General features: G+C 39.5%; 2 protein-coding genes and 1 long non-coding RNA gene across 46 annotated transcripts in view; 2 read left to right on the plus strand and 1 right to left on the minus strand.

The window, feature by feature from the left end:
• The window catches only part of LOC135971605 (uncharacterized), a 70438-nt gene extending 45549 nt beyond the window's left edge, over window positions 1-24889 (minus strand). For both annotated transcript variants that reach the window (XR_012415886.1, XR_012415885.1), the window contains exons 1-2: window positions 24658-24889; window positions 20708-20770 (exon numbers count right to left, since the gene is read on the minus strand). This is a non-coding gene — a long non-coding RNA (uncharacterized lncRNA). The remainder of the gene's footprint in view (window positions 1-20707; window positions 20771-24657) is intronic.
• On the plus strand, window positions 1938-14292 carry CCDC196 (coiled-coil domain containing 196). The gene is made up of 10 exons (XM_045396642.2): window positions 1938-1987; window positions 2092-2244; window positions 3563-3659; window positions 4423-4473; window positions 6159-6236; window positions 6438-6521; window positions 7043-7102; window positions 7468-7609; window positions 13847-13905; window positions 14092-14292. Exons 1-10 carry the CDS (start codon window positions 1938-1940, stop codon window positions 14209-14211), a joined length of 894 nt encoding a protein of 297 aa, XP_045252577.1. The 3' UTR covers window positions 14212-14292.
• The window catches only part of GPHN (gephyrin), a 734620-nt gene continuing 730650 nt past the window's right edge, over window positions 23582-27551 (plus strand). For all 43 annotated transcript variants that reach the window (XM_073997568.1, XM_073997563.1, XM_073997564.1 and 40 more), the window contains exon 1: window positions 23582-24013. Coding sequence is in view for 30 of the 43 variants with exons in the window: in XM_045397540.2 (XP_045253475.1) it covers window positions 23950-24013 (64 nt within the window). In the remaining 13 variants the exon portion in view is untranslated. The remainder of the gene's footprint in view (window positions 24014-27551) is intronic.

The raw sequence follows: 27551 nt of genomic DNA on the forward strand, positions 1-27551 counted from the left end.
CATCATATTACACCACGTATCATACAAAACTTACAAGTGACATATATATGTTGTAAAGGTATTTGTAGGCCAGGCATGGTGGCTCACACCTATAATCCAGGCATTTTGGGAGGCCGAAGTAGGTGGATCATTTGAGGTCAGGAGTTCAAGACCAGCCTGGCTAAAAAGGTGAAACCCCATTTCTATTAAAAATACATTATTATTAGCTGGGTGTGATGGTGCACACCTGTAATCCCAGCTACTTGGGAGGCTGAGGCACAAGAATTGCTTGAACTCGGTAGGTGGAGGTAGAAGTGAGCTGAGACTGTGCCAGTGCACTAACAGAGCAATACTCTGTCTCAAAAAAAAAGAGAAGTATGTGTAGAGACTACCAAAGAAGTTTTGATGTACAGGATACTTAGGAGAGCTATGTATCCTATCTAACCAGAAGCAGATCTTTGTTTTGTGGGCCCCTAAAACACATAATTTGGAGAGATCTGTCTTTCCAAAAGAGAATACAAAATTATGAATACAAAATGAGGTTCAGGGCCTTTGGAAGAGGTCTGTGAAAATAAAGGGCTCTAAAGTTTAAGTTTCATTAGCCTTATATAAATCACCCTTTCTGTATCTGACCACTTAATTGAGGCATTAAGCAATCCTAAACCCAAACCAAATAAACACAAACTCACTAAAATGGGAACACCTAACATGAACCAAGCTCTGTATATAATATTACATTTCATACTCCCAACGAACCTCTCAGGTCAATATTACCATTCTCAATTTTACAAAAGCAGAAACTAAGACTCAGAAAATTTAGTAACTTGCTCACAAGCAGCCCACTACGCACAGTGAAGCTGAGATCCAAACCAAAGTCTGATAAACTAAATCTTGTGTTATTTTCATTACAATACTCTCCCTTTAATGTTTCCCACAAGACAAAAGGTTTAAGTTACTTTGGAGAATACCCCTAGAAAATGGCTGGAAGTGTTCAGTTAATACTTGACATTGACATGACTTAACTCACTTTGAGACCTTCGCTAAAAATTCTGCTCTAAAACTGTGTTTAAAGGGCATGAAAAACACAAATGTATAACTGGATTATCTTCCAATAAGTGACATAGATGAAGACAAGATATCTTAAGGTCCAAAAGAAATGTGATTATAATAAAGAAGAAAATAGAAGCAGAACCAGAAAATCCTGAAGGGGGGCTAGAATTATTATACAATCTTTCAGGAAAGCGTGTGGTTATGGAAGGACATACTGATGATATGAATCTTTCACAAATTAAATCCTCTTGCTACATGTCCAGTATTCTTTTACCTGCCATTATGTAATATCAAGTTTTAGAGACTGAAAAATAATGACAGTGGCTCATATATTATATTATTCTATTATATCCATACCTTGTATTTGCCAGTTTGACCTCTTTTTTTTAAAAAAGTCTCTTAGAAGTATTCCTTCTTCCTCCTGAGGCCCCCAAAAGGTAGATGCTGTGTCTTTATCTTTTCTTTACTTGCAGAATCTGTCACTGTGCTTTACAGATAGTGGCATTTCACAGAGGTTTGTTGCCATGAAAGAAGGTGTTGATGAGTTGTTTTTGACAGTCCAACATTTTCTAACACAAAAGGAATTCCATAATGTAGATATGATGTGATTCCATCCCATTCATTCAAAGACTTCAGAATAAAACTTTGTCATTTGGCTAGATCTAAGGCAAGAACTGATCAGATGTAGTTAGTATTTCCAGTCAACAAATTGCCATTGATGTTGAAATTACTTTAAAGACTTGTTGATTATGTGGTATTAGGGCCATTGTGACCTCGCTGTAGCTAAGATCAGTCCACTGCAGCAGGAGTTTCAAGAACAGCAGCACAAAAATGATGACTTAACTGGATAGGAAAAAAGGCACATATTTTCAGGAAGGCCTCTTTATTCTTAGAAGTTACCCTTCAAGATGACAAGTGGTGCAAACTCTCCAGGATCTTACCTGCCCTCAAAAATAAGGTGAGTCTTTGACGGAAGATGCTAAATAGAAAAGAGGGTCTCTCTTTCTCTCTCTCTCTCTCAACCCAGGCTAAAGGCAGATATTATTGTGCCTCTTCCCACAGAAGTTCTAAAATAGATGACAACTACTTGAAGGAATTAAATGAGGACTTAATGCTAAGGAAGCAGGAACTGCTAGAGATGCTCAAACCTCTAGAAGATAAAAACAACCTCTTATTCCAGAAGTTAATGTCTAACTTGGAGGAAAAACAAAGGAGGTATGGGCTCTTATTCTGGATTCCTAGAGGTAAAAAGGCTAGAGAACTTAATCTCCATAGGACTGGGAATAATTACTTACAAATTTTGTTTTATCAATTACTAAAAGGTTTGGAAATTCAGCTGTAGTAGGCAAAGAATTTGTAACTACCAAGTCAGGGTGACAACAAATCCTTTATTTTCTTTTAGTAAATTAAACATGACTCAGCCCTTATTTCATGGGGCAAGTTATAACTCTTCCTCCCCAGGCTGCCCATCCAAGAAATAGTGAAAGGCCTTTAATAGCATTAGTTTACCACGGTCACACAGATGCTTTCTTGTGCATGATCACTTTAGAATAAATAACTCTGCTTTTTCTATGCCAAGCAGTGGAATGGCAGTATTTTCTAAGCCTAGGAGCCCTCTGAATTAAGGCACGGCCTCTCTAAATATACTAGGCAGCTGAAGTCTTAACCCTTTACCAGAGCACTCACTGTACTTGAGACCCACAAACACTGTTTCCTTTCTAGTCTCAGAACATCTCACCTCAGTGAGTCTACCTTTATTCTACATCCTTATCATAAGCATCTTAAAGGACTCATATTTTTGGAGAACAAAACCCAGGCAGAAAGTTGTGGTCAAGCACCAGCTGCTTACAACTCAGCAACACAGACTTCTCTCAGAGCAAGAAACACAAAGGCTTAAAATTGTGTTCTCTCCTTAGAACTGGGGAGAAAAAAGTACAAGAACACAAACATAAAATAATTTATGCCTTTAAGGAATATTCTCTCTCACAAAGACTTGATTTTGATTCAGATTTTGTTCTAGTTGAATGGCTTGCATTCTCTGGGGCTGCGAAAGGATATCAGTGACTTCCCCAATAGACTCAAATGTTCTTATATGAATAAGCATGGAGGTGGGAGAAAGTGGACAGAGGACAGAGATGGGTTAGGAAATAACTCTGGGATTTATCCTAGAAGACAGCAGGTTCTTCAACCTCTTCTTAAAGAGGGGGTAGAATTACCCCTTCTTCTCCCAAAAGTCACACACTGCAACATTCTTCCGAGGGGGTGGAAAGGACTCTCCCTGGCTTTTGGAGACCTAAGTTTTAAGCATTAAAGAGCACAGAATTCATTCTAGAGCACATAGATAGGCAAATGTCAATTAGAAATGGAAACATCTTAGTTATAGAGATCTTCTATTACCAGAAGGGCTTCCATAACTCCTGAGATTTCAGTCCCCATCTAACTTTCATGGTAGAGTACTTTCTGACTGGTTGCAGAACATCAGTATTACCCTTAAGGAGGTATGTATGTTTTATGATGCCTCTCCTTCTTCTAGTCTTCAGATCATGAGGCAGATCATGGCAGGGAAGGGGTGTGAGGAATCCTCGGTCATGGAGCTCCTTAAGGAAGCAGAGGAGATGAAACAGAACCTGGTAAGAAGTTGGAGGTACTCCAGCAACAGCCTCCTGAATAGGGATCAATTCCATTGCAGTGTCAGATGTGGAGAGAAAGACAGAGTACTCATTTCTGGCATCCGATGCTCCAACACACATATCTCCGTGATCTAGAAAGTCCAGGGCGACCCAAAGGGAGTCAGATGGAATGTTGGGAAGAACAGGACTAGCGAGCAAAAATTCTATTCTTTGACTTTTTAAAAACTTTTTATCTAGGGAGTTAATGAATATGACCATATTAACTCTTCATGTTTCAGAAAGAATAGTAAAATATCTGCTATAAAGAATAGAAAAACACCTATCAAAATAAAATAAAATAAATAGTTTGCTCTGTGGGATTCGTATAAGATTTTCTTTTAATCAGCAATGTAAAAGATCTTAAGAATTAAAATTAGTGGTCTAAGCCCCCAAGAAATGGTCATATAAGAACATCTTAAGTGTTAGGAACTCATTTCTATAGATATTATCTCACGATTATTATAATTAAAGTTATTACTTAAAAAATAACTTGGATTTTTTTTTTTACCATCATCATCATCATCATCATCACCACCAACAACATCTCTTATGTTGGATTTGGAGTTAGACCTGGATTTGGGGTTAGACCCATTCATTGCCTTCCTCTGTGGTTTACTATGTCCCTGGACCCTTTCCCACCATTATCTAGTAACTTCTTCCAAACCCACTTCAATGGCTGGACAAATACATGCTTCTGTTTGTTTGGTTCTTCCCCCTCCAACAGGAAAGGAAAAACAAGACGCTTCAGAAGGAAATGGAGATGCTATGGAACAAGGTGTGCCTCTAAGGATCTATTGAAAGCATTGCCCTACAGATCACAATGCAAAGAACCTCCCTTTCCTCTGGCCCCCATCCTCATTGTTTCATGTCCTTGCTTCCACCATGCCTCATTCCAATCCATTCTCTACACATTAGACAAGGTGAACTTTTTAAAACAAAGCATGTTACTCTTCTTATGAAAAACCTTTACAGCCACTAATTGTGGCATAATCTGGCTCTTGCCCACTCTTCAGTTTCCTCTCATAGATGTCCTTCCCTTGCTTTCTATGCAACTTTTTATGCCAAGCCTTTTCCTATCTCAAGGATTTTGCTCGTCTTCCCTACTGCCTGTAGTGCTATTTTCTCATAGTTGGCTCATTCTCATCCTTCAGGTCTCAGCTTAAATGTCATCTCCTTAGAGAGGCCATCCTTGTTTCTCCATGTAAAGTAGGGCATCTTTCTCCTCTTTTCTATTATATAACTCTGCTCATGTGCTCAATAGCACTGTTTATAATATAAAATTATTATTATTATTGTTGTAGTATTACTTTTTAAATTGTTTCTTGTTTCCCTGCCTCCTCTGTATCTTCTCAAGCTCCTTCAGTATCTTGATTGCTTTATCCGAATCTATAGCTCCTAGCACAATGCTTGGAACATAGTAGAGAATCGATAAATGTAAGTTGAATGAATAAACAAATGAATACCTAATTCTAATGACCCTATAATTTTACAATAATCACTGCATTGTTTAAGATAAAAATATTAGGACCTTTTGCTGGGAAACCAGAGCCAGGGAGTAGGGGGAAGGGGACAGGGAATTCCTTTGTTCCTTGTCTAAGACTTTGTCCAAGACTAATCCCTTGGGACCCAAGTGCTTCTTCACAGACTATGCAACTAGAAGAGTAGATTGTGTCTTGTGATATAAACAGGTATATAGTGGGATCTCTGTCTTTTTTTTTTTTTTATCTCACTTTTCCACAAATAATCAGAATACCTTAAAGCCCTGCATCTCGTATTGAGATGTGCTCCAGGTTCTTGTGGGCAGTTACAAATTAGTTCTATGAATTGTTAGAAGTTTTAGTTCTTGGATTCTCGAGTCCTTGTATTAGGAAATGTGCCAGCACAATTCCTCTATCTAAATCCAGCTTCTACAGAGCTCTCAAAAGGGACATCCATACACTTAACTCGTGATCAACTTTAGCTACTCGTATTTTAGTAAGAAGACATGGAGAAGAGCAGCAAGCCTAGTGTTCAAGAACACAGGCTTCAGAATCAGAAAGATCTGGTTCAAATTCCAACTCTGTACTTTCCTAGATGTGTGACCCTAAACAAATAACCTCTCCAAGTCTCAGTTTTCTCATCTATAATATGGAAACAAAAATGGTCCTCAAAGAACTGTGAAGATTAAATGAGAATGTCTGTAATGTAGTACAGTAAGGAAAATGAGTAATGCAGTAAGTAGCTTAGGGTAGTGACTGGCTAAGGGTCCAGCTAATAGTTTTCATTCCTATAAGGTACACTCAAGGGACCGAATGAAAGAAGGGCTCACTACATTCTGACTTCCCTTTGGTAGTACACTTTTCATGCCAGGCCCTGAGAAGCTGCTGACAGGCAGGAACCAAAGCCTTGACCCATACTGGTTTTCCACTTCCCTCTTTAATTTCCACTACTTTAAAGCTTTGCCAAAATGTCTTTCCACAGACATTCGAGGCAGAAGAACTCAGTGATCAACAAAAAGCACCACAGATAAAAAACAAGGCAGACTTGCAGGATGGAAAGGCAAGTGGACTGCATGTACTTAAAATTTCAAGATCGTCAATGTCACACCGCTGGAAACAGCCTGCTGACAATCAGGGCTAATTTGGGTAGGCAGATAGGTAGGATCTGGGTTTTTAGGGTTTATTAGATTTATGACCTGCTGAGACATTGCACTTCTTTCCTGGAACCTCTTATTCCTTTAGCTCTCTTCTTTCATCCCAGGCTCCCAAATCCCCCTCATCACCTAGGAAGACTGAGAGTGAACTGGAGAAATCATTTGCAGAGAAAGTGAAGGATATAAGGAAAGTAGTACAGCCATTCTGAATGGTAGTGGCTTTTAGAACTAGTAAATTAGAAATCTTTAATGTTGCAGTAATTTGCCCAAGCTATGGTGTGCTCTTGGACCAATTTTTATAGATTTGGTTCCCCTGTGTTACTATATTTAAGTCAGAGTGATATCACAAGTTTCTGGGAAATCATATTAGGAAAAAGTGAGAGAAGCTATACCAACAATGATAACTCTGCAACAGCTAAATGATGTCAGAACTCCTGTTCATTTGTCTTTGAAAATGTATTCAGTTTTTCAGGTATTATGTTTGTATCTCATCTTCCCATAAACAACTCACCAACAGAAAATAACTCTATTCATTCGGCTTTTAGAGGGTGGCTTGTACAGTTGAGGCCAATTAAGAGAATCCTGCAGTTAAAGTCAATTTAATAGTAAATTGTGACACTATAATTTTGCTATAAGGCTTTTGCAGCATATTGAGAAAACTGATTTCTGATCTCAATTTACTTTGTCACCCAGAGGCTCTTTCTTCCACCAGGAAAAGCAACAGAGGAAAATGGAATGGGTCAAGTATCAGGAACAAAACAACATCCTTCAGGTACTAAGGTCTTCCAAGGCTGGATATAGGATGCAATTTCATTCATATAATACAAAGGCTTTTAGCTGCATATTGTGAAGCCCAGTCCCCACATCCTAGATTACCAATTGCCCTGCTAAAACAAATGTGTCATAGAAAGATAGCTGAAGGGACCTATCTCTGAAATTGGAATAAATGGTATTTCTTCCTATGTTTTGATTTTGTTCTATTCTAAATGGGGAAAAATAACAAATACTTTCTACCCAACTTTTAAAGACTGAGCATGATGGAATTACTTTTTAACTTCTGAGTAAAGAGGATTCAGGTAACAATGGATTCAGAGAAGCCAATCCTATATGTGTAGTTTTGGAAAATGTTCTTTTCAGAATGATTTTCATGGCAAAGTGATTCAGCCGAGAATTGAAGCCTTGAAGAACTACCAGAAGGCCAATGACCTGAAATTATCACTGTATTTGCAGCAGAATTTTGAGCCAATACAAGCATTTTTAAATCTTCCTGGGTCCCAAGGTAGGTAGAATATCCCAGGTACACAGTTTGAGGTTTTGTTTTGTTTGTTTTATATTGGAGACTTTTACTTGTAAAGTGAGCAACATAATGCCTGGCACATAGTAAGTTAAATGTTAGTAGTACAGTAACAATTTTTTTCATTATTTTTATTTCTTTATTTATTTTGAGACAGAGTCTTGCTCTGTTGCCCAGGCTGGAGTGCAGTGGCGTGACCTCGGCTCACTGCTACCTCTGCACCCTGGGTCCCAGTTCAAGCAATTCTCCTGCCTCAGCCTCCCGAGTAGCTGGGATTACAGGCATGCAACACCATGCCCAGCTAATTTTTGTATTTTTAGTAAAGACGGGGTTTCACCATGTTGGCCAGGCTGGTCTTGAACTCTTGACCTCGTGATCCACCCACATTCTACCTCCTAAAGTGCTGGGATTACAGGTGTGAGCCACCGCGCCCGGCCTATCATGACTTTTATGACTCAGAAGCTTATGTACTAAGGCAAATATTCTCTCTGGGAGAATTGTTTTCCTTTGTAAAGATAAAGTAATATATTACATACTTAGCATATGTAGCTGATACATAGTTAGCACTCAATAAAATATGTTTCCTTTCCACCTCATCCCCTTTTCTAGGAATTAGAATTGTTTAATCTTATTAATCTGGCTGGAATAGACTCCACTACTTCAAAGTAGGTGGCCAAGGAGACAGACATCTGACAATGGTTGTGAATTTCATCCAGTTGTCCCTCTGAGAGTTTCAGCGATTTCCCCACAGAATTTATGGCAATATTAGAGAAAATAATATAGTTCATTAAAAAATAGAATATAGGGGTGGCTCTGAGGACAGGGAAAAGGTTCTTAAATTTTCACGTATCTATGAATATGAACTCCATTTTTTAAAAGGGACAGGCAATGGAAAATCATGGCCAAGGGATGACAATGTTCTATTAGTATCAGTGTGTATGTTTCTAATTTCTTAGTCTTATTCTGTAAAGGGCTTAAACAGCTTATAAAAATCACAGTCAACACATAGGGTTAAATAAATATATGAGTAAATCAAAGAAAAGGGAAAATAAGTTGAAGCTGGGCAAATACACAAGAATGCATAATGGGAGTACTGTACAGCTGGCAGAGGTAGGCTACAAATTTGGTTCTGAATTTTCCAGTAAAAAGAAACATGGATTTGCAAAACTCATGAAATAACAACAAACCAATTAATTGCTCAGGAGAAACAGTTTTTCCTGGTGTTGAAATCTGAGAGAAATTTCTCCTCCAGGACCATATAATGGGGGCAGGACATTGTGTGATGATAGTCGCCAATGTCTTCAACAATATTTCAAAATAAATTCAGAATCCAAATTTCCTAGGTTGTTTCTCCTCTGTTCTTTGGCATAATCTGATAAAAACATATTAATCTGAATTTTTTTAAGTGATGAATTGACTCAAGATGATTTGATTCAGGTACATAAGACTCCCTGGTCTGGCTTGATCCACAGGTAAATTTTAGAAAACTAGAAGACTGGACTGACTATCCTTCAGGCAGTATTCCATGCATATTTTTCTTTCAACTTATGTTCTAATAATAATCGGACAGCATAAAATTGGAAAGAAACCTGGAATGCAACCAGAAGCAGTATTAAATCATTAAGATACAAATTTAAAAGATAGAGAAGAGGGTTATGAGGAAGACAGATAGGTCCCTGTTTTACTTCATTCAAAATTAGCTGAAGGTCATCTCAAGGGATCTATAGGGTAAAGAGCCAAAAGCTTTTTAGCTCCAGAATCAAATTAAGTCTAAATTAGTAAATAAGGGTTCCATTCAACTTGATTGTTTCAGGAGATATTTTTCCCCTTGCATGTAAAACATTGAATCAACTTTGAATTGGAACAGCCACAGATCCACACCTTCTTTTCTTTGCTTTCCTTTTATGTTCCTGGAGAATTAAATGATAGGGTATCATACTGCTTAGTTACCACAGATTAATGTAGCCACAGGCAATGGATCAGTGTGTTATATTGATTCTGCATTCATTTAGCACTAATTATGGGCCAGTTTCATTTTTTAACACACGTATTCAAACTCTATAGGTTTGTCTGAGCACAAGTGGATTTGAAATCTAATGGAGTCCTATATTTTGGTTATGTGGCCTATTTTTTTCACCTCTAGTATTTGATTATTGAAAAGAAGACAAATATTCTCTTCATAAAGGATTTTAAAAGTAATTATGTAAAGAAGTTAATACCAACAGTAATAATTTCTTAATGGTAGGTGTTGTAGTATTTTCCAACTTTGTGTATCACTGGGGCTATTATTTATTATTTGCTGTTTACACTGATTTCTTTAGTTTCCTAAATGCATTCCTTGAAAGTAAAAGTTTTATTACTACTTTAAATGAAGAATCAATATAGTTTTCCATAATAGAAGGTAAACTTCATAATAAATACACACAAAAAAACAAGATTTTAATGTTCTAGAAAAATACATAAGCCTGAGATCTATTTTATCTCCTATAGGAAGCGAGATTAGAAAGACATAGAGAATTTTGGCCAGGCACGGTGGCTCATGCCTGTAATCCTAGCACTTTGAGAAGCCAAGGCAGGTGGATCATGAGGTCAGGAGATCAAGACCATCCTGGTTAACATGGTGAAACCCCATCTCTACAAGAAAATACAAAAAATTAGCCAGGTGTGGTGGCACATGCCTATAGTCCCAGATACTCAGGAGGCTGAGGCAGGAGAATCGCTTGAACCTGGGAGGCAGAGGTTGCAGTGAGCTGAGATCGCACCACTGCACTCCAGCCTGGGTGACAGAGCAAGACTTTATATCAAAAAAAAAAAAAAAAAAAAAAAAAAAGACAGAGAATTTTAAAGAAAGCCAGCACCAAACTGCAACTTTCTCCTTGATGCCATCAAGTTTGAAATAATTGAAAAGGCAATAATTTTCTCACTGTGATTTATAGTATTTTTTTTTTTTTTTTTTTTTTTTTTTTTTTTTTTTTTTTTTTTGAGACGGAGTCTTGCTCTGTCACCCAGGCTGGAGTGCAGTGGCTGGATCTCAGCTCACTGCAAGCTCCGCCTCCCGGGTTTACGCCATTCTCCTGCCTCAGCCTCCCGAGTAGCTGGGACTACAGGCGCCCGCCACCTCGCCCGGCTATTTTTTTGTATATTTTTAGTAGAGACGGGGTTTCACCGTGTTAGCCGGGATCGTCTCTCGATCTCCTGACCTCGTGATCCGCCCGTCTCGGCCTCCCAAAGTGCTGGGATTACAGGCTTGAGCCACCGCGCCCGGCCGATTTATAGTATTTAATGCCACGTTCCAACACTGAAACTTATCCCAATTGCCACCTAAAATCATCTCATCATCAAATTTTGGCAAATTGTAATTTAAGGAAAAAAGCATGAATTTAGACCGAGATACATGAGTTGCAGGCCTTCCTCTGAGGCTCACCAGTTATATGACTTGGGAAAGTCACTTAATTTTAGTTTTTAAAAATACAAACAATACTAACATGGAGTATGTTAACAACTTAATATCTTGTGTAACCGTCACAGTGACTCTATGAAAGGTATTATAGAACAAGAAACAAGCTCAGAGAAGCCAGGCTTCTGGCTCCATATTCAATCCTTATTTGCTAGATTATGCTACAAAATGGATGTGTAAAAGTACGTGACTTTTCATGCCTCTTCTAGATCTAAATGCTATAATTTGAATACAAATTTATTATCTGTTTATAATGTATAATCTTCCCAGTGAAGAATCATACTCCCTAAGGTTAATTTGTTGAGCAGGAGATTGGTAATTCTGCATTTAGCCCAGTAGGTGGCACCAACCACATCCAGGCTTCAAGTCCACAGAGTGGTAATTCAGGAACCATGAAATGCTGTGGGAGAGATCCGTCTTCTATTACTCTCAGGACAAAAGGTGCCACATTTATGTATCAAACGAAAAAAGGAAAAAATTTCTTGATGTTTTATCACACGGTCTTTTGGCAGCAAGGTATATTACTGGCAGCCTTGATTAGACCATGTTAAACTCAGTGTTCTGTTGCATAATTTTTACCTAGTATTTTACTCCCTGTACTACAGTTCTCTCCATTTCAAAAAAGTCACTGCCCACTTCCTCCACAATCCTTGTAGAATAGTGTTCCCTTCTACCACAGATAAATCACGTGATTGGGGCACTAAAATGAAAAATAAAAGATGGTGTTTATTTGAAGTTTGTATACTTAATAGTGTTATAGGACAGTGTTCCTTCTTCTCTAGTTTCAAAAGAATTGAACTGCACAAACCTGTCTTAGAGAAAGGGCAGAATATAATTTTGGACACACCTCTCAATAAATCAGGGTACAGGCTCTTCTGTTCTAAGCATTTCCAAGTAGAGGAAGGGTTTACCTCAGTACCCTTAGCCAAGAACTCCTCCTCCCACTGTCCTATGTGCTGGTTGGCTGAGTTGCAGTGGTATGATCTGTGTAGCTGGCAAAATACAATCCTGTGCTAATATTACTGATTTTGTTACACATTAACAAATCCCTACTTTTGAATTCCCTTGATGCCCAGGATGTGGCATTACCATCATCCGTGTTATCTTTGGCATGCTGCATCACTTAGTCTGTTTACACCTACGGTGAAGTCTTTACTTTTGATTTTTCTGGAGACAGGTGACATTTGAAAGGATTTACTTTCCCACCAGTGTAAAATTATAATTTGACTCAGGGTGTATTGTAGGCCCTCCCTAACTTCTACAGAGTCCAGAAAGCAAGTTTGTGGACTTTGGCAGTCACCTATCTTAGAAAGCACAGGCGCTAAGCAATCTCTAAATTCAACTGAATTTCCCATCATATCTCCTGGTGTTTAAAGAAGAGGTTTATCTTCAGCAATGATATAACTTGTGTTAAGACATTTGATTCTGACAGCTTTTCTTTTCTCTCCTCCCCTCAATCCCCACCAACTCTTAGCATTTCCTTGAGGTCTTCTGAGAAAAACCTGAAGGTTGGTTGTGAGTATTATGCTACACTTATAAATTCAGATGAAAGCCCAGCGAGGTGGGAAATGAATACTCTTGAAACCTTATTTACTCTCTAACTCCTTCTGTTCTGAAAGCAAGTCGTTCTTCCTGGCTTTAACCTTTACTTCACTTTAGTATTTTCCTTCCTGATGGCTGAACTATACTTCAGCAGGTGCTGCTGAAGGGAAAATAGTAGTGTTAAGCTAAAATGCTGAAAGGCAGGGGCGGAAAACCACAGCTAGCTCAAATCCGGGTCCTTGATAAGTAGTACTGTTGCTTTCAAGTACAGGCTTTTTCAAGCTTTGAGGCAACATGAACCTTTTGAATGTCAAAGTTAGGTTTATGGTATTAATAGGTTATAAAGTTAATTTCTAAACTAAGTCATTCTTTTACTTCTTTAAGACCTCACAGAAATTCAGGGGGAGAAAAACTTTTTTTTTCCCCCTAAATATAAATTTTGAAGCTTGACAAAATAAACTGTACCCTTATTAATATTATTTTAATGGGTGACAACAAATTCCATAATTTGTGGGCATCACCCACTCAGGAGTGCAGCAGTATGTCTAGGAAAGTGTTATCATATTTAGCAAATAAAAAAAGGATACCCTATTAAATTTGAATTTCACCAAATAATTTGTAGTATGTGTGTCCCAAATATTTCATGAGATATATGAAACATTATTTGGTGTTTATATTAAAATTCAAATTTAACTGGGAGTCCCATATTTAAGTCTGGCAACTCTAATTTAGGACAGACTTACTATGGGTCCTACTGAGCACCCTATAATTCTCCCTTTTTCTCCTTTTCATTGCCTCCCTTCCCCTTCTCACCCTACGCCTGCCATTCTCTATGCTTCCTCTTTCTCTTCCCCCATCTTTATCTTTTGTTTACTCTCCACTATCTACAATTGACCATTTTTGTGAAATATATCTATCTGGTTTATCTGAGGGTATGTATATATACACATAACTTATTATTCCACTTTTTTATTTACTTGCATATAATTCTTAAATGAATTTTCCCCCTGTGGGACATGAGCTCTTAACAGAAAAATAGTCTGCCACTCCAACTTCTTAAATAATGTTTGACAAAGTTATTTTCAAAAAAAAAAAAAAAAAAACAGAAAATTCACATCAATGCTAATACCCACAGTGATACAAAACAAAACAAAACTAGTTTTTTGTTTTTTTGTTTTTCCCTCCTCAAAAGAAGCTCTTGTTTTCCTAATGTTTTCCCCTAGGTACTATGGGCACTACAACTATGGACAGAGTGACTACTGGCAGAAATGAACACCAGGTGGTGAGAACTACTTTCTTTAAACAAACCAAAAATCATTTTAAGGGCTTGAATAGATAGTGGGTATAGACTTTTGGAATGCATTGCTTAACATATATTCTAATTTAATATTTTAGGAGATTTGCAAAGTGGGTGCTAGGGTACTCAATATTTTAGCTGTCCTTTTTCCTCTGTTTTTTCCTGTCTTAGAGAATTCTGGGAGCAAAGATCTACACAGAACAACAAGGAACTAAAGGAAGTCAGCCTGATGATGCAGGAGGGAGGCTCTTTTTTCTGAGGTCACTGTCAGATGAAGCACTGAAGAATTAGCAGGCTTTCACTCCATTTGCTTTGGACAGATTTAAAGACAAGGCATAGCCATTTGTGTTAATTAAAATCTCTCAAACCTTTGTTTTAGTGCTGTTTTCCCTCTCTCCCCCCACCAATCTGGGTGGAAATGTTGGATGTTTGGCCTTAAACGTGTATGGAATGTAGTCATTTAGGGATTGTAAACAGCCTCTGATTATTTTGATAGCTTTTGGATTTGAAGTGACCACATTTCAACCCATTGTACAATATGTTTTTACTAAGTCCATAAAAAGGAACTCCCCTCCACTTCTGAAGTATGTAATTGTGGACAGATCCACCACTGGGAAATGAGCAAAAGTAGGCACAAAATAAGTAAAATTACATACCACAGACTTCTTTCACTCTCTCACCAAAAACATCAAAATGCCCTGTTGATTCTGCCACCTTGTTATCTATTCCTTGAGTATCATCCACCTTCCTAGTACCACTGTGGTTTTTTACTTGTTTTTGTTTTTTCCCCTAGGCCCTCCTTCCTGCCTGGATTACTATAGCCTCTTAATTGGTTTCCCTGCTTCCAATCCCTCTAATTCGTCTTCCACAGTACCACTGAAGCTATCTTTTATAAAACATAAATGAGATCATGTCACTCCCCTACTGGTTTCTTGCTGAAGTCCAAGGTCCTTTACAGACCATAAATGATCTGCCTCCTGTCTACCTTCTCCGTCTCATTTTTCACTATGTACCCCTTCTCTCATACATTCCACATTGAGCTCCACATTACTGTTAATATTTACAGTTCTCTCCCCATGTATCATGAGTTCTATTAGCTCCACGCACAAAGTGGAAAGACACTTCTATCCTGTAGCTATGACCATTGCCTGTTTGTCTTAAGGACTGAATGTGCTGCCCTTCTATCCCACTAATTCTCAATCCTAGCTGTGTACTGGAATCCCCTTAAGAGCTTTGAAAAATAGCATTCTACTGGGTCCCACCCCAGATAATTTAAATTATGGTAACTGAGCGATAGGACAAAAGCATCCGTATGCTTTAAAAGCTTCTCAGGAAGTTCTAATGTACAATCAGGTTTGAGACTTGTTGCTAGGCTCTCTTACTTTTGTCATAGCACTAAATGAATTCTATCGCAATTATTGATTTATCCAGCTACCTTCCTCACAAGGTCGTGAGCTCTTTGAAACCCGGTATTCTATCTCGTTATCTTTTCATTTGACTGCCTAACACAGTGCGTAGTATTTTAAAGAGGCTCAGTAAATGACATGTAGAAGGCCACAGAAAGTTAATTTCCAAGTCCCAGGTCTCTTGATGTCCTGCCTTGTGTAAATTACCACTGGATTATATCATAGTTCCTGAGATCTTCAGATATTTTCTTCTCCTCTAAGTTGTCATTAATTTCCTATCTCATGTCAGTATAGAAGAGTTGATTTGTCACAAAACACTTCATAATCTGTAGGAATCCCTCATACTTTCTGGTAATAAGCAAAGTGAGCCAGCCAATTCAAAATCTTCTTTTTCTCAAAATCAATTTAAATCTTTAAAGACGCATTTTAAAGATGAATTTTTTAAATGTACTTTTGCACTGGAAAAGGTTTACAAGAAATCACAGAATTTTGGCATTAGAAGGAACTTTAAATAACTATAAAGTTTCCTTTGCTTTCCAAAAAAGGAAACTGGAGTTCAGATACATTGAAAAGGTGTCTAAATTCCTTCAGTTAATTGGAGCCAGAGCTGGTTACCGGAGCCCAGGTATTAATACTGCCAGTTCATATTCCAATCTAACTTGTATCTTTCCTCTCCTAACCACAAAAATAATGGGCTCTTAAACACTGAGGTGATTACTTTCATATTCTACCAACTGAGTTAGTGGAGTATGTAATTTATATTGTTTCAAGAAAGCCATCACTGTACTTATTTAGTCCCTGGGAGATTCTGGCAGTCCTGAGAGATTTTCCAAGTCAATTGGATTAGACGGAGCAATGAGAACAAAAGATAAAAATATAAAATCTGAATGTACTACTGATTACCTTGAACTAGTCATTTAACCTTAGGGCTTTAGATTCCGAATTTTAAAATTAAATTAAAAGACTATCATTTGAATGTTTTAAAATTATGTTGTTGTTTTTTTTTTTTTTAACCACTACAATGAGTTTGGATTAGTATATGACCTTCCCCCCCCCCCGCTTTTTTTTTTTTTAACTAACACATGGAATAAAGTAGTTTACTTGGTAGCTGAGGTTGTAACTTCTAAAAAAGTGAATTATTCGCCATTGTCAAAGTATTTACATTCTATGTTCATTATCAGTCAGGCTTAACATCTTTCCCTCAAATGTTCCAAATCTTTCCATTTTTTCAAAACACAAAACTGGGATAGCCTGTTATTCTACTTTGTCTTTAGGACTTCATATTGGATTCTGACTTTCATAAGGGCAGCATAAAGTTATCAGTTAGATTGGGTGACTCCTCATGAGTGTCTGCATTTCAGTGAATCCAGGAAATGGATCTCAGTTTTGTGAGTACAGACAAATTCATATGGTCAACTTACTCAAAAGGTCAGAGAGTTATTCAAGCAACTTAAACTCCCTAGAGATTAACTGATACATCCAATATTAAATTACAGAGAGGGCTATACCTTACAACTTGGTGGGAATATGTCTATATTGTCTATATTTAGGGTATTCCTATCTCTAAATCAAGTTATAGTAAACTGAACTAGTAATCAAAAAGTACTTGGGATTGAAACATCATTATTATAGTTTTATTTGTACTCATAATATTCTAATTATATTCCTCTGAGAATAAAATCTCTGATAACCTTAACCCCATATGGGCAATACTTTTCAAGTTCAAGGTCAATTGAGGAAAAACCTGTTCCACCAGCAATACATTTACAAATCATAACTTTGGGTAGACTACTTTTGTAGCTTATCTCATTTATTTTATCTTGACTTTCTAGCTATGTAGAGGATATTGGCTAACATTCTACCCCAAAAAGTTGCCTTTCTGCATTGCCAGAAAGTGATTAGTAATGTTTGTCACACTTCTTTCCTAAATGAAATAAGGCCAACAACAGCTTGATACTTTCATCTTTAGTCTAGAATTACAATAATCAAAGAGGGGAAGCGACAATGCACAACATTTTGCCTTACACTCATAGATCCAGGCAGAAAATCTAGTTTTAGTGTTGTTTATGTGAACAATGGCCACCTTAGATGGTGTCTCTCCTTTTATTGGTAGAGGCTTCTGTAATCTGTTGCGCAACAAGTAAAATCTCTATTGGTCCCTCTGGCACCTTGGAAGGAGCCTGCATTGCTACCAATTCAAAGTCCCTATTGCTTCATATGTTCTGTATTTAGTCAACAAATATTAGGAAATGGGAAGAGAACAAGGTCCTGTGCTGGAAAGGGAGGCTTGCTCTGCAACCAATCAATTCACGGCAGGAGATGCACAGGCAGATACATATGACATATAATTATTACACGGTAAAATTGAGAATCTTCAGGCCAACTAAAAAATCCATCTTCTCTACTTCTTTCACAAATTCACTTATGATTCCTAACGTGAAAACTTACTTAAGGTTCATTTTAAGTATAAAACATGATATAAACATTCCTAGAAACTGTATTTCCCCCAATTATTAGTCAACCTGGGGAAAATGAGATTACTTAGGTTAACAAAATAAGTTTTGTTTTGTACATTGCTTTTTAAGAAAAAATATTTTTCTGGGGACGCTGGGCTTTAAGATAAATTTTAGTTAAATGGAAACCAATGAACAACGGTAGAAAAGCACGATGCTTTTGATTTTTCAAAAGGTCCATTTGAAGTCAATCCATGTCAGTTTTTAAGCTTGAAACTATCTTTTCTTGACATATATACTGAATCCTAAAAACTGAAGGCATTGCAGACAGAGCCCTTTTAAGAAATCAAATAGCTTCTGGGGCAATTAATATTACTTTCCGATTTAGCAAATCTCATTTTCCTTTCCCATATCTAAAAATCTTTCCCTCTTCTAGAAAATACTGCCCTTCTCTTCTATGGTGTACCTTTTTTTTGTTTGTTTGTTTTTGTTTTTTTCAGGAGGGAGAAAAATCAGTGCTTTCTTTAGAAATCAAATTTTTTTCTTCCTGGTTTTCTTATCAGATACACAGCCACATAAAGTGGAAACATTGTACATTTGTAAATTGTCAGTACATACCTAGGAAGAACTTCTCTACCTTCTGAATATTAATATGTGACTATGTAGGCAGATTTAAAGGTATATAAACTGGAGTGTGCAGGAAAGAATAACCTCTATGGTATAAGGGAGAGAGAGGAATTTGGTATTTGCTTTATACGTGCTTTGTGGATTGGCACATGATGTAAATCTATGATTCTCAGTTTTGGTTCCTGGGATCTTTTACATTCTTAAAAACTGAGGACTTTATGGAGCTTTTGCTTATATAGGTGACATGGTTTGGCTCTGTGTCGTGTCCCCACCCAAATATCATCTTGAATTGTACTCCCATAATTCCAAGGTGTTGTGGGAGGGACCCGGGGGAGATAGTTGAATCATGAGGGTAGTTTCCCTCATACTGTTCTCATGGTAGTGAATAAGTCTCATGAGAGCTGATGGTTTTAACAGGGGCTTCTGCTTTTGTGTCTTCCTCATTCTCTCTTTGCCTGCTGCCATCCACGTAAGATGTGACTTGCTCCTCCTTGCCTTCCGCCATGATTGTGAGGCTTCCCTAGCCACGTGGAACTGTGAGTTCTCTATTAAACTTCCTTCTTTTGTAAATTGCCCAGTCTCAGGTATCTCTTTATCAGCAGCATGAAAACAGACTAATACAGTAGGTTACATACATTCAAATTTCCAGAATAAAAATTTTAAATATACTATTTACTATTATGGGGTACTGATCTAAATAATACCCTAGAGCCAGATGCTGTGGCTTGCATCTGTAATCACAGCTACCTGGGAGGCTGAAGCAGGAGGATATCTTGAGGTGAGGAGTTTGAGACCAGCTTGGGCAACACAGAGAGACCCTGTCTCTCTTAAAAAAAAAACGTATATATATTTGTGTGTGTATACACACACACACACACAGCCTAGCGAAGCCAGTGCCATCTTTGTTGCAATGTAGGATGAGCCAAGGTGAAAATGAAGTTAACAAAGAAGAAAGCATAGCTCAAAGTGACATGCTGATGACATAGTTTCAGGCCCTGAATCTAGCCAACCCTGAAGCTATGCAAGTCCAGACTTGTCAGCTGCATGAGCCAATGAATTTCTTTTGGCTTCAACTAGGATCAGTTGCTTGCAACCAAGTATGTCATCAGACATCTGGGTTTCCAATTGTGGACTTCAGGGAAACAGAGTAACTGAAACCAAGAAAAGCAAAACTGCAGATAAGGGAGGACTACGGTATACTTCATGCTACTGAATTATATACATTTAAATGGTTAAAACGGTAAATTTTATGTATGTGTATTTACCATTTAAAAAATGGTGAGGGTGAAGCTTTGGTTGCTTTAAATGTATTTTTTCCCCCAAAGAAAGATAGATTATGGTCAAGATGAACTTTAAGCTAGCTGAATTAGGCATTGTATTTTTTCCCCTAGGATTGCTGTAACTAATTCTGGTCTGAAAATAGTTGAGTGCAATACAGTAAGATATTCTGAGAGACAGAGAGACCACATTAACATAACTTTTATTACAGTAAATTGTTATAATTGTACTATTTTATTATCAGTTATTGCTGTCAATCTCTTACTGTGACTACTACATAAATTAAACTATCATAGGTATGCACATGTGGAAAAAACATAGAGGAGAGTCTGGACCTAGAAAAGCCCAATGAGATTTGGCCTTGCTTATATTGAAATTGTGATTAACCACAGAAAAACTCAGAGTTAACTGGTGGTCTAAGTGTAAATATACCAGTACTAGGAAAAAACTAACTTCAGGCCGGTCGTGGTGGCTCACGCCTGTAATCCCAGCACTTTGGGAAGCCGAAGCAGGCGGATTATCTGAGGTCAGGAGCTCAAGACCAGCCTGGTCAACATGGTAAAACCCTGTCTCTACTAAAAATACAAAAATTAGCAAGGCATGGTGGCACACGCCTGTAATCCCAGCTACTCAGGAGGCTGAGGCAGGAGAATTGCTTGAGCCCAGGAGACAGAGGTTGCAGTGAGCTGAGATGGTGCTACTGCACTCCAGCCTGGCTGACAGAGCAAGACTGTCTCAAAAATAAATAAATAAATAAAATAACTTCATTCCTATTGAAATATAAAGTTTCATCTCCATGATAATTGTAATCAAAGCCACGTTAACCTATTTTTTTATGTTGTCTTAGATGGTTAATGGAAACTCTTGTAGTTTTCATGATGAAAACCCTAAGAATGGAAAGAATAACTTCCTGGGCACTTCTAATTATTTACATACAGACTCCCACCCCAACCCACACCACACCCCATGCCCCATGTTTCCTGAGACATTTATCAATATTTGGAAAATGACACTCTCTCCTACCTTTCAGAAAATTTCCTTTGGCATAACATTTGATTCCAGGACGAATTCTGAAGAAATGTCACACTGTAAAGAGAGTAATGGTGTGTACATATTATAATATTCATTCAATAATCATCTGTAAAAGTTCACTCTAGACAGTGAAGTCATTGTGTCTTTCCTTTGTAAGTTTTGTTTGTAAAAGGTTGTTGAATTTGAGAAAGATGAATACACTTAAGAAAAAATGTTGAAAGACAAGCATTATAATTTAGTTCTATTATTTTTTTTTTAGGAATTTTAATACTTATAGTCAGTAAAAATATAATGAATGTTAATAAACTTCCATATACTTTAGAACAGGGGTCCCCAAACCCCGGGCCGCAGACAGGTACCCGTCTGTACCCTATTAGGAATCAGGCCACACAGCAGCCAGCAACCATTACTGCCTGAGCTCCGCCTCCTGTCAGATCAGTGGCTGCATTAGATTGTCATAGGACAGTGAACTCTATTGTGAACTGTGGATGCGTGGAATTTAGGTTGTGGCTTCTTATCAGAATCTAATACCTTATGATCTGAGGTATTCTAGAACAGTTTCATCCGGAAACCATCACCCCTCCCCATCCCCATCCACGGAAAAATTGTCTTCCACAAAACAGGTCCCGGGTGCCAAAAACGTTGGGGACTGCAGCTTTAGAAAGTTTAATCCATATCCACCCTTCCCCACTTAAATTTTAATCAATTTAACCATCATCCCTTTTATGAATGCACAAAGTTAGTCTCTTGTTCTCTTATTGATTTGTGAAATAAAGTGCCAGTTTTCTTCCATGAATAATTATAGAATATTCTAATTAAAGGAGTGCTTATTTAGTCTACCACTATACTTAAAAGGTACTTACTTAGTCTACCACCTTATTTAAAGGATGAAGGAAAAGGCCCAAATTTGTTTAAGGTCACAACCTGCTAATGGGCAGGTTTAGACCTTACGTCTAAGATAGACATAAGATAGATGATAAGCTCAAGGTATTTTCTAATCATTTAGAGTGTGTTGCAGAGAACAAAGATAGGTTAGAAAGATAACAATATAACCAACTATTTGCTTTTCATGTTTAGTTTGAGATAAAGGAAATCATTCTTTTGGACATACTTTCTCATCTTTATCTCTCATTTAAAACTAGTTAACAACCCGTTGGCCACCAGGATCTAAGGTGACAATGAGGAAATGAGTTCATGACCCGGCTTAAATTTTTAATCACTGTCAAAAATACTAGCAATACACATACTAAAAACAAAAGCAAAAAAACCATTAATTTATTTTACCTACTTCAATTCCATCCATCATCTACTTTGTAGGCCCCATTATTTAAAATGAAATACATAAGCACGTGAATCCTCAGAGGATGAGTAATTTCATGTTCCAGCGGAACAATAAAATTCTCATAATTGGCCAGGCATGGTGGCTCACGCCTGTAATCCCAGCACTTTGGGAGGCCGAGGCGGGTGGATCACGAGGTCAAGATCTTGATGGAGACCATCCTGGCCAACATGGTGAAACCCTGCCTCTACTAACAATACAAAAATTAGCTGGGTGTGGTGGCGCGTGCCTGTAGTTCCAGCTACTCGGGAGGCTAAGGCAGGAGAATTGCTTGAACCCGGGAAGCAGAGGTTGCAGTGAGCCGACATCATGCCACTGCCCTCTAGCCTGGCGACAGAGCGAGACTCCGGATTAAAAAACAAAACAATCAAAGTGACTTTGAAATTTGTGTATAAACACTGATATTATACATTTTTCACTTTACTTTTCACTTTTATGCCTCCAGGTTTACTACGGCTAAGAAGAAAAAATATATACATATGAGTGTGTGTATACACACACACACACACGCATATAACTTTTTAAAATTCAGAAGCTGAAAGGTCCAGAAAGATAGTAAGAAACTAACGTAGAACAGCCACAGGTGATTAATAACACGTTTCATGAAAGGCACATGGAAATAAATGGCAACAAAAGCTATTTTCTTGGTAATCTCACATCCCACGAATACTGAAATGAGAATCGTTGCGGCAATGGACTGTGATTCAGGTGGAACACGTTCTCGTTCGCTAAGGAGATAAGATGCTTTTCACCTAAAAGCAGCTCTCACGGCGAAGAGGCTTAAGGCCATAAAACCGTGGGACAGCAGGAGGAAGAGAAGCCAGGTGTCTCCACTCCAGTTGCCCTGCCTCAGACTCCTAAGCTTCGCATGTGAGGATCGTCTTGTAGGCACTGACTGGAGATGGAATCCTAAAACACAGGTGAAGCGGAAATCTTCCTTCAGGGAGAGCCGACTGAGGAAGCCAGCGGCTAACACTGGGCGGGACAGGATACCTCCCTCTTCGCCCACGGCAGGCTCTCTATCATAGTAGCCGCCGTTCTGCCACTCACGCAGCTTTTTAAGGCACCTCTAGGTTCGCCAGCGCCTTCAGTGGGGCGGCCGGCCGCTCCCGAGGGCTGCAAGACGCGGCCCGGCGTGCTGAGCCAGTGTCGCTCCTCCCGCGGTCCCCTCAGAAGGCCGGCCCGCCGGCTACAGTCTTCCGAAGGCGCGGACAACCGACGAGGTGTCAGGCTCGGCAGGGGATTGCTTCTGTCTGGGGCCCGGCCGAGGTTGCGTTCCTGCCTAGCGCGCACACGCTCCACGTTCACTCAGCCAATCCCGCGCTACTCGCGCACCCAGGAGCGATCCGCGGTCCTACTCAGGCTGGGCCCGCTCCTTCCCGCTCCTTCCCGCTCCCAGTACTCAGCACCCGAGCTCTCACTCCTCCCCTCACTCTCCACGAGTTCCACGCCTCAGGGTGTAGCTCCGCCCCTGTCCCTGAGTCCGCCCCCGCAACCTCCAAAGCGTGTGCTCTCCTTTCCTCTCAGTCCTGCCATCTAGCTGCCTTGGGTCTCGCGCTCCGCAGAGCGGCCCGAGCCTCTCCAGCCTCGTTCCGCCGCCTCCGCGCGCTCTCCCCGTGCGGCCACCGACCCCTCCAGCTCGCCTCCTTCCTGCCGGACTTGGGGTCGCGCGCCCTGACTCCGCCCCCTCCCGCGGACCCGCGCACTCCCGGCGCGGCCTCTCCCCCACGCAGGCCACCGAGCACTCTACGGCCTCCCACTCCTTCCCCGCTCTCCTCGCGCTTCCCTGGCTCCCTAGCTCTCGCGCTCTCCGCGGCGAGCGCGCTCCCGGCCCGCGCGCTCCGGGCTCCAATTTCTCCCGGCTCCTGTCAGTGCGGTGACTGCGCTGGGAAACATGGCGACCGAGGGAATGATCCTTACTAACCACGACCATCAAATCCGTGTCGGAGTCCTTACAGGTAACCGGGGGAGGAGGTGCGGGACCTATGAGGCTGCAGTCCCTGACTTGCCTTAGGCTTTTCGCCTGTGGTGGCCCTTCTCTGCGGCCTCGGGAGGAGGGAAGGCTGAAGAAGGGAACCGCGGGGGTGCATTTTACAACCGCTGAGAACCGCCAGAGATTGGGGGTGTTCCCGCGGGTCCCTTTCCCCAGCCCGCCGGAGCCGTGGTCGACCCCGTGGGATGTCAGGCCCCAGCGCCTTCGGAGACAAAGTCCTGGGCCCCCGGGGACCGAGGGGCCGGTGCGGAGGGCGCTGCGGGATCCGCGCTGTCGGTGCGGGCGGCGGGATCCCGGCTCCGCAGTCTGAAGCATGCCGCTCTCGGCTGGCCCGGACGCATCCTCCGTTAGTGCTCTTCTGAGAGAGGGGGGAATCCCATCTCCACCCCCTTCCTCCCTTTCCCTTCCCCCCACCCGGGCGGCCCCACGCCAGTAGCTGTGCTTGCCCGGACGCGACTCAGGTGTTAATCAGATGAAACTGCTTCTCCTCGGGTTGTCCCTCGCGGGCCGGGCATCCCCTCAGCCACCCATGGGGCACCCTTCGCCTCCTTCGGGGGATGGGGGATCGGCTTGATCCGGACCTCAGAAAGTGTCTGCCTTCTGCCTTACCGAGCAAAGGGCCCTCTGCCTCGTCGTTTCCTTAGCGAGGACGGGCTGCAGCTTGCGGCCGGGGGATCCAGCTCTTTTTACTTGAGAGGGCAGGATTCCCCTACTCGGGCTCCTCTCCCCCTCCTTTCTGGGAACCCCCACCCCGGTGGAGCGTCCCGAGGCTGGTGAGGAGCGCACTTTTCCCGGGTCGCGTTTCCCTCCCTCGCGAAAGCCGTGTGTGCTCTGCATGTCTGATTCCGTTGCGCTGAATGTGGTTAATATCCGTCACTTCGGCGATCGGCAGTTGCTGCAGGGCATGACTTCCAAGATGAACGCCAAGCCGATTTGTAGGGGTTTCTGCTGTGGTTCTGTAGTTGGCAAGGTTTATGTGTAATTGAGTGGCGAGGCGGGGGTTAAAGAACTATATTTGGAATCTGAGGGCTTAGTTTGGAGTGAAGGAAGCTCAAGACTCAGTGATGTGATTTCGGAAAAAGAAGCAATGTGTACGGGAATCCTAGTGTTTCCCTTACTTCTTTAAAAAAAATTTTTTTTAACTGCCAAATTCTGACAGGTCGAGACGGTGCTCGAGAAGGGACTAAATTGAATAAGACTTGCTTTTATTATTAGGTAGAAAAAAAAGGTCTGAGGCTGCCGGCAGATACTGAGTGCAAAGCTTAATTTAGTTGCTGAATTTTATGAAAAGGTGATATCCAAAGCCTCCTTTTCTCTCTTTTAAGTAAAGGATTGCCTTTCCCTGGTATTGTTTCCGTATATCGATGGTGATTAATTGAATTTTCCTAATCAAAAGATCCTTTGGTAGTGAAACTAGTCTAAACCAATTGCAGAAAAGGGAACCCCCAAATCAGAAAGGTACGCTGTTCTCTTCTTTTGATCCTGAAACTGTTTGGTTATGTGAAGATTCAGTTGTATTTCAGAATTCCTGGAACTGACATTGCCAATTTTCGAATAATCTGATGATGGGATGTGAAAGTGTATATCCTTTATCTACCCTCAACTTGCACTTTAAATTCTAGCCATTCTTTAACAATTAATAGAGTAGTGAGAAACCAAAATATGTCAGTTGTCTGTGGAAATAAAAAAGGCCGTAGATGTTTAAAAGTTAAACTGTAGAACTATTTTTAAAAGGAACATTTCTGCTTAAGCTTTCCATTAAATAATAGTTTCATTTAACGAATCATCTTAGCTTTGTGAAGTGACATAGCAGGTAGGTGTTGTACAGACTGCTTTGAAAGATGCAGACCTTATCTCGTGTCCCTACAGTCTGATATGGATAACATTGATAGGCAAACAACTCAAGAAACATTGCATGTAATTATTGTGCAAAACTTTTCTAAATACATTTTCTATGAGTTTGGGGTTAACTGCAAAAGAAATTCCATATTCAGATGGATTAGGAGCAAATATGACTACCTGAAGGGAGAATTTAATACATTTGCTAGAGTCAAGAAGAAACTGGCAATTTTAAGGGGAGTTGAAAGTCAGCTGCCACTTTATAAATAAATATGTAGTTGATGGTGAGGCTCCTGAGCAGAATAAAAATGTAATATAAAGGCCTTGGAAAGCTCAAGTGGAATAGGTAGGTGGCATAGGTAAAATGTCAGAGAGAAGATAACATTAACATTGACAGTGGAATTAAAGACAATCAGGGGAAGCTATTATGAGAATGAGGTACAGTAGTCTAGGGCCGGGAAGAAGGATGTAGCTGAAGGAATGAAAAGGCAGCTACAGATTTGGAAAAAGTGGTAATAGAGGAAAGTAGGTTTTGATGGTAACATGTATATTTGAAGTCAGAAATAACTTACGCTTTTTCTTGAAAAGTTATTGATACAGATATTGTCTACTGTGATGGAGAGGAAAGAAAACTGATTTTTCTCAAGTCTGTAACTAGTGGGTTTCATTATCAACAGCTTAATTTCTGTGGTCTTGCCTGATATATGATTTTGAGGAAAGAACTTACAAAAATGAAGCTGTGCTATGCAAATTTGTGTATTCTAGAACTTCAGGTTTTGCAGTTTACTATGTAGAATTATTCTTTACTGAACTCAAGTATTGTGATTTCATACTTAAGAAAGTTGAGTTGAACTGTAGTTTTTGTAAATTATAATTTGTGGCTCTCTTAAAAGGTGGAGGGCCTCTTTTAGAAAATCTTCTTGGCATGCTTCATAATACTAATTTTAAGTATTTTATCTACATCTGTTTTACAAATATAGTGGAAAGTGTGATCTACCCACACACACATTTTACAATATGTTACTTAGTATTTTGTGAAATCATATTGTCATTTCTGAAGTTTTTAATTGACTTCTTTGTGACATTTTTTATTGCCTGTTGAAAGATACTTGTTCTCTGAAACTTTACATCCATTAGATGTTTTTGTTATCTTCATTTCAGTTATGAATTTGGCAAATTTAATACATAGTCTGTTGAGACTTCTCATCAAATAAATTAATTGTATTAGGTTTATGAAAGAATAATGGTAGAAAGGGAAATATTTAGCAGAAGCATTTTTTGCTTCATTATTTTGAATTATTAAGCACTTGAAAATGAGATTATGATAATTAATGTAACGTGGATATTCTAGTTATACTAATTTTTTTAAATCAGGAAAATGAGAATATGTATGTATGTAAAATAGGCTGTATGTGGAAACATTTTAAGTTGAATGTTACTGTCCATCTTTAAGAACAATATCTTTGTTCGAAACTGTCTTATGTTGACTTGACAGAAATGAAAGTCACATGGTGTTTGGTAACCTAAGGTCTAGTTTGAAATATTTCTGTGTCTAATGTTCTCTATTTCTATTACTATTTATAGAAGAGACTAAAGGTAATGTGGTAATGAGTAACATGAAGCAAATAAACAAGTATCTACTACTACAAAACTAGAAACAAGAT

Source organism: Macaca fascicularis, chromosome 7, assembly GCF_037993035.2.
Source record: "Macaca fascicularis isolate 582-1 chromosome 7, T2T-MFA8v1.1".
Lineage (NCBI taxonomy): Eukaryota > Metazoa > Chordata > Mammalia > Primates > Cercopithecidae > Macaca > Macaca fascicularis.

Coding starts and splice junctions, on each gene's coding strand:
- CCDC196 (XM_045396642.2), top strand. CDS start 1,938: ATGACAAGTGGTGCAAACTCTCCAGGATCTTACCTGCCCTCAAAAATA. Junction 2,245..3,562: donor TTGGAGGAAAAACAAAGGAG/GTATGGGCTCTT, acceptor TCCTTCTTCTAG/TCTTCAGATCATGAGGCAGA. Junction 6,522..7,042: donor AAGTGAAGGATATAAGGAAA/GTAGTACAGCCA, acceptor TTCTTCCACCAG/GAAAAGCAACAGAGGAAAAT.